Consider the following 12,121-nt stretch of genomic DNA (forward strand, 5'->3'; position numbering starts at 1 on the left):
TTTACACTTTCTTTTTAAGTGCGAAAACCTACCTGTGACTTGGCAGCTCTGAAGCCACCTCATTTGACCTTTGGATTCTAAGCAGAAGCAATAGTTTTCCAAGATGTGCTACAGCCCCAAGGAGTTCTCAATATCCCGTTTCAGCACAAACTTCTCAGACACCCTAAACCGGTTTGAGTGTCTAACAACCCAGAATTTATTTTAAACAGTTCTATGTCATGGCATGCATGCTGTGCAGGAAACTTTCACTAGTAATTAAAAAAAAAAACCACAACAACTTATTAGAATATTTCCATATCGGTTCCTGAGACTGCAATTTTCCCTAGTAGAGGCATAAAGTAGTAGCTGTAACAGCTTTAGAGGTCCCTCGGTAGCACTCCAGGAGAGCACAGCTAAACCATTATCACCCTAGGGGAACACACATTAACATAGACAAAGAACTTTGAAAGACAAAGTTAATTCCAGATGAATGTCAAAGTGTTACTAAGCACGTGAACAACTCTTACCAGGCTGAAAAGTTATCTCTTCCTTGCTCAGATCTCAGGCCAACCACAAGCTTTCCCTGGAGGCCCTCACAAAGCCACCCTTACCCAGAGTAGCCTTCTGAAGGTGGTTGGGGAGGAGAATAGCTCACCCTCTGACCTTGCTCCATTCTTTGACCACTTCTTCCCAAATCAGGGCTACAAAGGTACCAGGTATCAGAGCTGCAGCACCACACCTGACAACACACGGTGTTACTTTTACAATACATTTCCCAGCAACCCTTTATTGGGAAAGGCAACAGGTTTCACTCAGAAGTAGGTTTTGGATCTCCTGGAGGTGGTGAGAACTATCAGTGAACAAAACAAGGAAGACGCATTGTATGAAAGAACCCAGTAAGTATTTCACAAATGCCCATCTTCGTGGTTTCTTTGCTCCTTTATGCACAAAGGTTCATGATAGCTCTACAACAAATAACAGGCATGATGGAAACAAAAACTGTTGCAGATATCCTATTTTAAAACTACTGGAAAACAAATCTTCATGCAAATCAGCTTGGAAAAAAAAATGTCATGTTCTCTGTGCACACAAGTAAAGGTGACTTCGTCTGAGGCTCCTAAACTATCTAAACTAATCAATCCATGGATCAGGTCTCCACCATGTGGCCTACTCTCCTCCTCTCCAAAGTGAAGTTGCAGATTGGGCTCCCTGTCTGTTTTCAGATGAGCCTTACTGAGTATCACCTAGGTTCGGTTTTGTGAATTGTGGATGAAATTTTCTTCCAAATACTTTAGGTGCCCCTGTACTTACCTGAAATTTTAGTACTGATTCAATAAAACTGTGATTAGAGAATGAGAGAAAAACATCCCCACCAGTGATTGAAATAATTATTTCTTCAAAACAGTATATTACTTAAGTCAGCATTTCCTGTTATGAATTTCCAACAAAAAGACTAAAGGGTATCGGACAGACTGAAATTAAAAATAGGCTCTCAATCTGTCATACACTTTGATAAAGTCCAAAAAGAGCTAGACAGCAGAAGCATCAGCTTACATTAGGACAGCCATCAGGGTATGCTCAGTTCCTTGGTTAATAGCCAGAAACTGCAGCCAATTTCTAATATGTAAAAACTGGTTAATTGGTATTAAGCTGAAGAGATACATGATAGGATTTTTAACTTGATCAAGGAGATTAATTAAAGAGCAAATACAGCATAACTGATGTTCAGAAGCTAGTTTTTGTGTTGGTTTTTTTTTGAAGTGGGTAGTCCCATTTTCCCATGTCTGTGGTTGTCTCAAAACTACGAGTGCTGTTATGCAGACCACCAGTTAATCATTCACTATAGTAAATCTTCACTGATACAATTTATCACATTTGCCTTCCTTATAAGGTTTCCACAGTGTGAAATGACATATTTTGTCACCACGGTCCTTCAGACTATTTTGAAAATTACTTTGCTGTGTAGGGTGGCACGTGTCTTTATGTAATAAAGAAAATACACGCTCTTTGTGGGGTGGTAAAACAAAGAGATTTATTTCAAATTCGTCGCTGCTATTATCCCTTAAAACCATGTGACTTCTTTGACCAGTAAGGCTGTCTATGTCGGCACATGCTCCCTCGGGCACTCTTGCCCTGGTACATCCCCTCGTACCTTAGACATGCCCCCTACATCGCTGCATGGATTGTGTAGCAGAATAATAAACTTATTTGTTCCACTGGTAATGTGTGGAAATCGATTTAATATTCGCAACGACAAACCCCAATGAACATTAAAAAACCCCCACCAGAATTCCATTCTACTTAGCAGTCACAGATAGGATGAGAAATTGACTGTTTTTAAGGGAAAATAGTTTTCTACATAATAGTTAAGTTCATTTCTCACCGGAGTTCAAAAACTTCAGGTGTAAGTTAAATAATTTAATTTCATGGCTTTCCTTGCCTCAAGAGCACAGACTTTAACAACTGTGAATACATTCAACAGTTGAATCGTAGAAACTGCTAAGAGACCTTTACGACAAAAACAATCTATCTAAGAAGCATCAACACATGGAAATCAAATACAAAACTTTTTTTCTTCCCACATTTAAAAAAACCTGCTCATTTGCACAATTAAAATGCTAGCAAACAATGACTGCAGGGGTTTATCACTGTACAGAACTGCCATCTGCCATGCATGTAACATAGTGCTCAGCTCCCATATTGAGATATGCATTAAGACCCCATTAACAACAGTGGCTGTAATTTACACAGGGCCTAAACAGGGCAGTAATTATAGGATTTTTTCTGATAACACATGTGCATTAGTATCTTTAACAAACATTATCTTGTAATAAATGCAACTTCAGGTATCTGTAGGAATATAAATACCAAAGAATGCCTTGGAAAAAAATACTGGAACAGCAATCAAAAGCTTTAATTACCCATAGCTTTCTGGGAAGAACTCAGAAGCTCTCTATGTCCACACAATAACACGCATTTGCTGTATTTTCAGAAAGGAACAACTTTAAAGAGAGATGACACTTTCCCCAATAGGACATATAGGACTGTGGAATCATTTGGTACTTTATAACGGTACATGTTAAGTAAATGAAAGAGCTTTACAGATGATAGGGCCACTGCAATGGAATCACAAAACCAAAGTTAAGGTTATTCTTGAAATGTAACAGGTTTTAAATTTCTACCAGTGTGCTTAACTGCAACTTATACAGAATTTTAGTGTTTACTGTGTCATGTAAGGCAATTCAGGGTGAAGCTGTTACTTAAGAAGGCTGTGTAAACATTAAGTGATCTACATGACCTGACTTACCCTGTCCCTTTCTTGATTATTCCACTCAGGAGAGGATGTTCAGCCAGAACAGTCAGCAAGTTTTAATCCATGCAAATAACTGCACTATGTCACTTTTTTTTTTCTAAAAAATCAGAAGCTGATGCCTCTTTTGTGAGCTACATGCCCATTCATGTGCATGTGCTTTGGAAAGTTATTTCCTTTTCACTTCCCATCTGTTTATAAAAATATCTTGTTTTCCCAGCAACTTTTTTTAACCTCAGCTTGTGTAATTAAACACCTTTCCTGCTGCCCATTTTTTTTCAGGAGCTCAAGTCCAAGCAGGCTCTATACTGGTCTCACCCTTTTTTCAGCCAACACAGAAAACAGGTCTCAGTCCATCTCCAGTTCTAGGGCAGCAAGAATGGAGTTTACATAGTCACTTCTCTGGTAGCATTTTCTGCCATTTCTCCTGCCTCCCATCTTGAATGTACTGACCGTTGCTGTTTTCTTCTGAATATCAGCCTTTAGAGGACCACCTGTTGAGCTCCACATTAATTTCCTCCATAGCTTCCCCAAGCAGTGTGGATGCTCTTCATAACAGGTTTAGCAAGTCAACTTAATAGCTACATTCTAACCAGTATTTCTGCTCTGTGGCTTGTTAAATAGCCTCTCGGCTGAGTGAGGCTCTTATAAATAACCCAAACTTGTAGGGAAATTCAGGTCGAAATAATTCATCTATAAGCAGCATATACACAGCTTAAAATCATAAATTGTTATGGATAACTCATCCTATTTTTTTCCTTAAAAGGAAGTTTATTAAATGCAATCTTAAGACTTATAATACCCACAATAAGGAAATTCATCTTCCACAAGTTGGGGTCTTAGTGTTCCCTTGTCTGCATGGCTATCAGATTCTGAAAAGATATTGTACATAAAAACCTATTGGCCCATAAACTCAGAACTGCTGCTAGTTACACTGCAGAACTACCCTCCTTTGCCTACAGCCCAAAAGCAAGAGGGGATGCCAGCACCCAAGAACGAAGGTAGGTCTTCTACCCTCTGCTGTTTTTGGTATTACCAATTTGCCATCCTTTGCAGAAACCACTGGTACCCAAAACATACATAACAGTAATATGTAACAGCTAGTACTCATGTTTCAGCAGCAGAGATAACCTGCAGAGGAGAAAAGGAGGTACAGGGAACAGTATAAATTACCTCAGTTAAATCAGCCAGCATATATACAGGTATTAAACAGAGGGGCCCAACTTCACTTTCCACAGGACATAATTTCTCCCTCACATCCCTTCTTTTTGCAGCTGAAGCTGGTACAGGTAGGAAAGACAGTATTTAGTGTCCTGCATCATTTAAGAAACAAGCTCTTTGAACACTCCAGGTGTGCTTTGGGTGTTCCTACTCTATCCTATAATGCTCAAAAGGATACAGCCACTCAAACTATACCAGTGTGGTACTTTGAGGTGCCATTAAGAAAATACTGACAGAATGAAAAGCAAGTGAAGATCAGATGCTTCATGCAGAAGATGACAAGACTGAAGATCTTTGTTATGAGACACAAAGAACCAGAGATATCACTGTTTTTCCGCTTCCCATTTTAAATAATATGTAATAATCCATAAATAATAAATCCTACACTCCTTTTTATAACAGCTATTAGCCATTCCCAGATAGTATTGCATTTTAGTGATGAATGAAGACAGGCACACATATAGCCTTCAGCTCAAGAGAGTATGATTTAGGATGCCTGTTCCCAAGTGAAAAAAACACAGACTAAAAAGCCAAGTCATCTGTACACAGTGAAATTTAAGTATTTATTTAAAAAGTAAACCTTTGGGCACATTGCAATTTAAAAAAAGGAAAAATACAAAGAATCTATTGGATTAAGCAGTTAAAAGCCAGCAATATTACAAGCTGTTTACATACCAACATTTACATTAATTTAAAACAAGTGGCATGTCACCAACATGTAAAATATATTTCAAAAGGTTAAAAAATCAAGTTGAGTTTTGAAAGACACAAGTCTACCACATGTGTGAACATGGGTTTGGTCATTCAGTTTAAATCCCCTCTTGTACTGAAATGTTCAGTCTTCAAATTATACAAGTGGATAGCTAGCAGCTGTTGCTATTCCACAGTGGTTCTTCCTGTCCTTGGCCATGTAGATATATCCTTTGTCACCCCACTTCTCACCCCAGCTGAAAACAAAAGCAAAGGGTTTGTTTATATATTCAGAAGATACTTATTTACTGCCCCAATGTTTAAACTGAAAACTGCTGCCTTCCACATTTATGGAGAAAAATCAAGATAGCTGCAGCCAAAACCTAAAGTGTTTTCCAGCAATTAAATGCATGTTACAGAAGAGGCACCCCAAGCTCACAGAAATTAAGGACACAGCCATTCTCTCACTAGGTAGTCACACTGAGGTGCAAATTTTGATTACAGATGCCTGAAGCTCAGACTGCTCCCAGCCAACTTTAAGGGAAGTCAGAGATTGCAAGCAGCATTTGACAGTGTGCCCCAGTAATGCTGAGAAAATGAGACAAGCTCATGTGATGTGCCCTTTGGCATTACTTTATTGTTTTTCCCCAACTCAGGAGCTAATTAAGTTCAGGTGTTATCCTATTTCAGACAAGTGAAAAGCACTCTGCTTTCAAAAAAAAAAAAAAAAATAAAATTCATTACACCCCCACAATATGGTTTCCTCCTGCTCCCCTCTGCCCCACTTCTTTAATATCTACAAGCTGCACAAGCTGTTTCAGTACTGACCCTCCTTAAATTAACTGAAAAAGCAGAAGACTGAATTTGCTGCTTTGGGCTTACTTTATTAGGCTGCCATCAGTGTGAGTTGGATTTAACCTTTGTTACAGAATACAATCTGAAGACAGTCTCCAGATTTTCCACACGTAGGTTTTTAACTACTGTAGTCTCCCTACCTCCCCCCCTTACAAGTGACAAACTACCTTCCCCTTCTCTCCTGGGTGCATGACAGACAGATCTTACCTGTTCTTAACAATCCAGTATTTCTTCCCATCTACATCTTCCCCCTCAAAGCCATAACCTACAACCAGAACACCATGGTCCAAGTCTTCACTGCTGCAATCTGGTTCATAGTAGATACCTGTGAAGGCGCAAGGTCACATGTGAACGAGCTCATCAGCAGAAAACCCTTCCCCCTCACCAGAAGCTTTGTATATTTCAAATTAAATGTTCACAGCCTCTTGAAAGTTAGAGGAAGGAGTCATAAGTGTATCATGGCAGAAACTGAGGGACAAGTACACACGTATGTAAGAGAAATGGAAGTTATTAAATCCTCACCTGACTGATAGAACTGGAATGAAGTATGGCCTGCATCAATAGCAACAGACACTGGACCCACAGCTGCAACTGCTTTCATGAGAGCTCTTTCGTGTCCTTGAGGGATGTCAACAAAGCCAGTGTCATTAGCAGCATTGTATTCTGCCTTGTAGCGACAGTCTTCATCATCCTAAATATAAAAAGCTGTAGTTATTACACAGTTCTCCACTTAACACACAGGTGAGCACAGAACTACCAGACATTCTGAGACTTTCCTACCTTGAAAACAAGGGAGTGAAAAGGCTCCAGCTGCTTCAGCAGTGCTTTGAAAGGAGAACAGAAGGGGAATACAGAAGCTGCTTCTGAGTTTCTCAGAAGTACAGAAAAATAAAGGACAGCGGAGCCCCCCCCCCCCCCCCCAAAAAAAAAGAAGCTTTACTGGGATGCAGAAAACCATAATATTCTGGAACTCTGCCCTCTTTGGTGGGCAGGACATATCTTTCCAGGGAGGAAAGAAGTCCAGAATGCACTAATGGCCAATGGAAGAGAGCCAAGTATTCATTAATTACAAAGCAATCCCAAAACTGCTTGTTGAGCAAGCACTAAAATCCACAATTTTAGACTATGATAGTTTGAAATTACGTACAGAATGATTCAAATGTTAGTAATTTGTATTACGTGACCTTACATTCCAAAAATACATTTGTGTATTTTGTGCTTCTTCACATTACTTTTTTTTTTTTTTTTACAGTAAGCCAAAACTGTTGGTGCCACACGCATTTACCTCAGGAGAGAGGCGAGGCCTAGTTTGGAAGTCAGGTCATGTGAAACTGATTCAAACAAGCACATCCTTCCCTTACCTGCACTGTAGATGAGTACTAAAATTGTTTTTCCAACTAAAGGAACAGAGTACAGCTCAACTGCTTACTTTTTGTACTTGACAAGTTAGGAATTTTCTGTAATGAACTGGGATCTCTAGAACAGCCAAGATTAGGAAAAGTTGAAAACAGGAACCCAAATCCAAAGGCTTCAGTGTTATCACAACAAATGGCATCCCTATTGCCCATTCAGACAGCACAAAAGAAGCTGCAAGAATAGATCCTCTATTGTGAGCAGAACTCCTAAGTGGCAAAAACCTCAAACCATGTCCTCTCAGGTGATACCACGATTTATTATGCTCTTTTGTCCTCTTATATCTGTTTAACATTTGATGGATCACTAGAGGTATTTTAAAAGTCTGTCCATTACCTTAATTTATGTGCATTTAGTCCAGAAGTAGAACTTAAGGCATTGCCAACAACTGTTACAAAAAAATGACACTAGCAACAAGAATTAGGTGGTGCATAGGTATCAACTCTGTAACAGGTCAACTATGGGAAAAAAAAATTGCTTCCCTACCAGTAAGTAGCATGATTGACAAGGGCTGGGTTCCTGGTTTGGCGTGGCAACCAAGATAAGGCATGATGTCTGATAGGCAACAATGAGGGGGAGGAATAAAAATATTTGCTCCAGTTTTTCTAACTGGTCTGGCTAGATTTTGACCACGAAGACCAGCGCAGTATGTGATTCCTACTGGGGCTAGTAGCTGTGCTAAGTTATCTTAGAAAAGATGCAACAGGAAGAACAGATTTACTGATCACTATAAAGACATTTTCCTTTCTAGGTATGAGTTTTCCAACACACAGCTTCTCCACACAAAAAACATGACACTGGCAATACAAGTTTAGCTATTACACTTACCTTTGCAGTGTATGGGTAGGACTCCTCAGAATCAATGCCCCCATTATCCTGCACATACTGGAAAGCCTGGTCCATGAGACCACCATTGCAGCCTTGATTCCCTTCAGGGCGAGAACAGTCCACCAGATTCTGCTCACTCAGTGAAACAAGTTTGCCAGTTTTTCTGAAGTGCTGCCCTTCAAGAGCTCCTGTTGTGCTGAAAGCCCAGCAAGAGCCACACTGACCCTGAGGTATAAAATGAAATCACAAGTTGCGCATCCAGACAAACTAGGCAATTATATTTCCCTTATCACTTATCTAAGCAAGAAAGACAAAAGTCACAAGACCAATTTTGCTTGCACACTCTTAACACATACAAATGAAGATGCTGCTGAATTCTGAGACATTTAGTACAGAAATCCTAAAAAGTCTTAAAGAGGTACATCAGTTTTAACAAAATGGTACTTAATCCAATAAGCTTGTACTAGGCTTCATTAAACAGGTACACAGTGTTTCTCCTCTATGGAAGTGGATGTAGCATTCAGGAAACTCGACCTGTAACTGGTTAGAAATCCACCAACAGATAGTACCTGGTCTTTAACTGGAGTTACATATCCCTTCTCTCGCCAGTCTACTGATCGTGGTACTTCCAGGAAACTGGGCTCAAGAAACTGGGATCCTCGGTACTTTCTTTCTGACTTCTTGTGTACATAACCATTCACCAGCTGTCTGAACTCCTCAGTTGTCTGAAAAACAATTCAATATATGCATTCATCATCTATTAAACACTACCATCTAGGACAACACATTTCATGCCTCTATACATACCATGTCACCAAACTGATTCATTCCCAACCTGTAGCTGTGTTTTCCTAATGTGTGATCCAGATTATGGAGTTCAATCATTTTCAAGTTCTTCTCCCACACCACTCTCCTCCAGCTCTCCTCTCTCTGAGGGGCAAAAAACCAGCATACTTTAGAGAGGCAGTCCAAAGTTCACTTCTACGACAACGAGCTTTGTTAAGGCTCCCATACTCGGGCAAATTTAGACTACTCGAATGGGAAGTCTGAACACTGTTTAAGAGGTGGTCTTTTTGCCGCGTTTGTAACAAAAAGGAGTATAGTGCAGCTGAGTCGATGCACAGGCACAGGAAAGGGAGCTGAAAAGAGGGGGACTTATCCTTCCCACGCGCAGCCCACAGCCGGCGTCGCAACAAAGCAGACATGACTCAGCTGGCGGGGCCCAGCTGCGTGCGCTCAGTGCTGGCCCAGCCAAGCACAAACCCCGGGGCTCACCTCATGGTAGTCCTTGTTGTGCCACGACTTCCACAGCTGCCAGTGCCCATCCAGATCGGGGTCCAGCCTCGGCGCACCGAGAGCCAGGCCCAAGCAGAGGCTGAGCGCAGTTAGGAACGGGTTCATGCTGGCAGATCTGCCGGGGACGGAGGAAGAGGGGTCAGGCAGGGCTCCCTGAGCTCCACAGCTCCAAGCACGGAAGGGGAGCCGGACCCGCGGCCGCACCGCGCGCCCTCCGCGCCCCCGCCACACGATCGGCAGGGCCGAGCACCCGCGCACCGCGCCGGCCACCCTCGCCGCGGCTGTAAACAAGCTCGGGTGGCGCGGCCGGGATGCGGGCGGGTAGCCGGCAGCCTCCCGAGGAGGCGGCTGGAATGGCGGCCCCTTCCCGGCAGGACAAGGCCCCACTGCGGGACAAGGACAGGGACAAGGACACAGCCGAGGCCAGCCCCCCCCGCCTCGCAGCCCCCCTTCCCCCGCCTCGCAGCCCCCCTTCCCCCGCCTCGCAGCCCCCCTTCTTCCCCCGCCTCGCAGCCCCCCTTCCCCCGCCTCGCAGCCCCCCTTCCCCCGCCTCGCTCCACAGTACCCACCTCTTTACCGACAGACCACCAGATCCGACAACGCTCCCTCTCTGCGGCCCCTCTTATCCCCGCCGCGGCCGTGCCCGCCCCGCCGCGCCCATTGGCGGCCGGTCCGGTCCGCACCGCCCGCCGGGCCCGGGGCGGGGTCTGCCCGGGTTGTACCCGCAGCACCGCGGGGACCGGGCGGGGGGTTCTGGCGGGCGATGCGGGGTCGCCCCGGGACCGTTCCGCACCGCCGGAGCTGCTACTTTGGGCAGTGTTTGTCTAAGTATTTATTCTGAACGCTGTCGGACCGGAGATGGTGGCAGCACGCTAAGCCTGCTGGAATTTAACCCGGGGGAACTTAAAGCGGGCAGCTGGCAGAGCGAAGGAAAAACAAAGTCTGGCAGCCCCAGCCCCGTCCTCATGCTCCCGGTAATACCTCCTGCTCGGGGAAGGCTGGCGAGGCGGCTCCCGTGCTGCCCTAGCTGTCCCTGGCCCTCGGTCCCTCCGACACCCCGAGCCCCCTCCTTCTCCCTGGGAGAGCTGCTGCCCCTGCAACTGCGCGGCTTTGTGGAACACGACAGGCAGGGCCGTTTCTCTGAGGCTGCGGCCAGGCAGGTGTGAGCGCACCGTCCCAGTGGCTTGGCGGTGACACTGGTAACAGAAGCATTTCCATGAAAGTCCTTTTTATTCCCCTGTGATTTAAGATCTGAAAACTGCCTTTTTTTTTTCTTTTTTTTTTTTTGCCATGTGGCTAGTGTTTGTATGTATAGCGTCCACTAATGCCTACTGGAAAACACTGTGACACCAAGAGTTGCAGCACAGGTGAGATATTAAAAGGCTTACACATGGACTTGTGGTAGCAGTACGCAGCATTGCAATAAGCAGTAGTAGATAAACTTTGATGTTTAACAGTTTCTAGTAGTAGAATAACTGCAAGAGCTATGCGAGGTTCATCCTTAAGCTCTTGTAAAGCCAGCTGATGGCTGTAGCTTACAAACTTGAGAGCATGTATTTAGAGTAAAAAACAGGGTTTGTAGAACTGTTGCACAACAGCAAAAAAAAATCATATTATATGAGCTTCTCTGTTTTCTGATGTCTCAGTACACATAGTTGTGTTGCTAAAACAAGCAATAGATTTCCTTAGCCAGATTATCTCAGTAGCAATGTTTGGCCCAAGGAAGCCCCGCAGAGCCAAATACATAAAGATGTGTTGGAGGGTTTGTCTTGTCTTTTCAAAGTACTTGTACAAGTCTCCTTTCTGTTAGTATCTTCCCACCATGGAAGTTTTTACTGCATAATCAAGACACATTTGAAGACCTCAGGAGAGTTAGATGAACTTCCTGTAGTTTGATTAACTCATAAATAGGGTTTTTTAGGGCTTGTTTGTTTGTTTGTTTTTTGTTTTTTAATGTGTGGCATTTGAAAAGTTTTTACTTATTAGCTTTTTGCTGACATTTTCCATGCTATCAGATTTCTCAGTCCTGTTTAGGTCAGCTTTGTTTCTGCAATTGTATCTAGTATCAAATGAGCTTTGAGAGGCTACAAGTAAATCAATAAACTGCAGACAAGGACTTCTTTTCTAGAAGGACAAGATGTTTAGCTAGCATGACAGGAGGTAAGGTCTAAATTACAGAAGGTCTGGCACCACAAATCACATGTCTGCTGCTCTGTAATGCACCCTAAGATGCACTAAGACAAACTGATGCTCTTCTGGATGTTATGAGGTCGTATCTCCTTGGGGAAGTTACCATGCAGTCAACTAGCATGTGATACCACTGTGCTACCTCTCCTAGTGAATACTTTTAGTGCACGTACACACACACATACACATGCACACACAAGTCCATTTTTACTCTGAAGGCATGTTCACTCTAAAAGTTTAGCTGTACATAGGGAAACCTTAGCTGACAATTTGTTGAAATCCTTGAAGGAGACAGGAATACTTTCACCTTCAGCACATTTACTTAGGCATGTACTGAGTAAT

At 43.0% G+C, this 12,121-nt stretch overlaps 1 protein-coding gene across 2 annotated transcripts; it reads right to left on the reverse strand.

Annotated features, from left to right (window-relative positions):
- Nucleotides 1–5,048: 5,048 nt before the first annotated feature.
- On the reverse strand, nt 5,049–10,258 carry CTSL (cathepsin L). Of its 2 annotated transcripts, XM_027742671.2 has the most exons (8): nt 10,162–10,258; nt 9,572–9,707; nt 9,104–9,226; nt 8,866–9,021; nt 8,297–8,521; nt 6,578–6,746; nt 6,263–6,380; nt 5,049–5,457 (listed from the first exon to the last, which is right to left on the reverse strand). In XM_027742671.2, the coding sequence occupies exons 2-8, from the start codon at nt 9,695–9,697 to the stop codon at nt 5,358–5,360; spliced, it is 1,017 nt and encodes a 338-aa protein (XP_027598472.1). In that variant the 5' UTR covers nt 9,698–9,707; nt 10,162–10,258; the 3' UTR covers nt 5,049–5,357. The 2 variants fall into 2 exon arrangements, with proteins under 2 accessions (XP_027598472.1, XP_039238052.1); XM_039382118.1 differs by lacking the exon at nt 10,162–10,258 and having other exon boundaries at nt 9,572–9,987.
- Nucleotides 10,259–12,121: the final 1,863 nt, after the last annotated feature.

Source organism: Pipra filicauda, unplaced genomic scaffold, assembly GCF_003945595.2.
Source record: "Pipra filicauda isolate LSUMZ 115617 unplaced genomic scaffold, ASM394559v2 scaffold256_size1097316_pilon, whole genome shotgun sequence".
NCBI lineage: Eukaryota > Metazoa > Chordata > Aves > Passeriformes > Pipridae > Pipra > Pipra filicauda.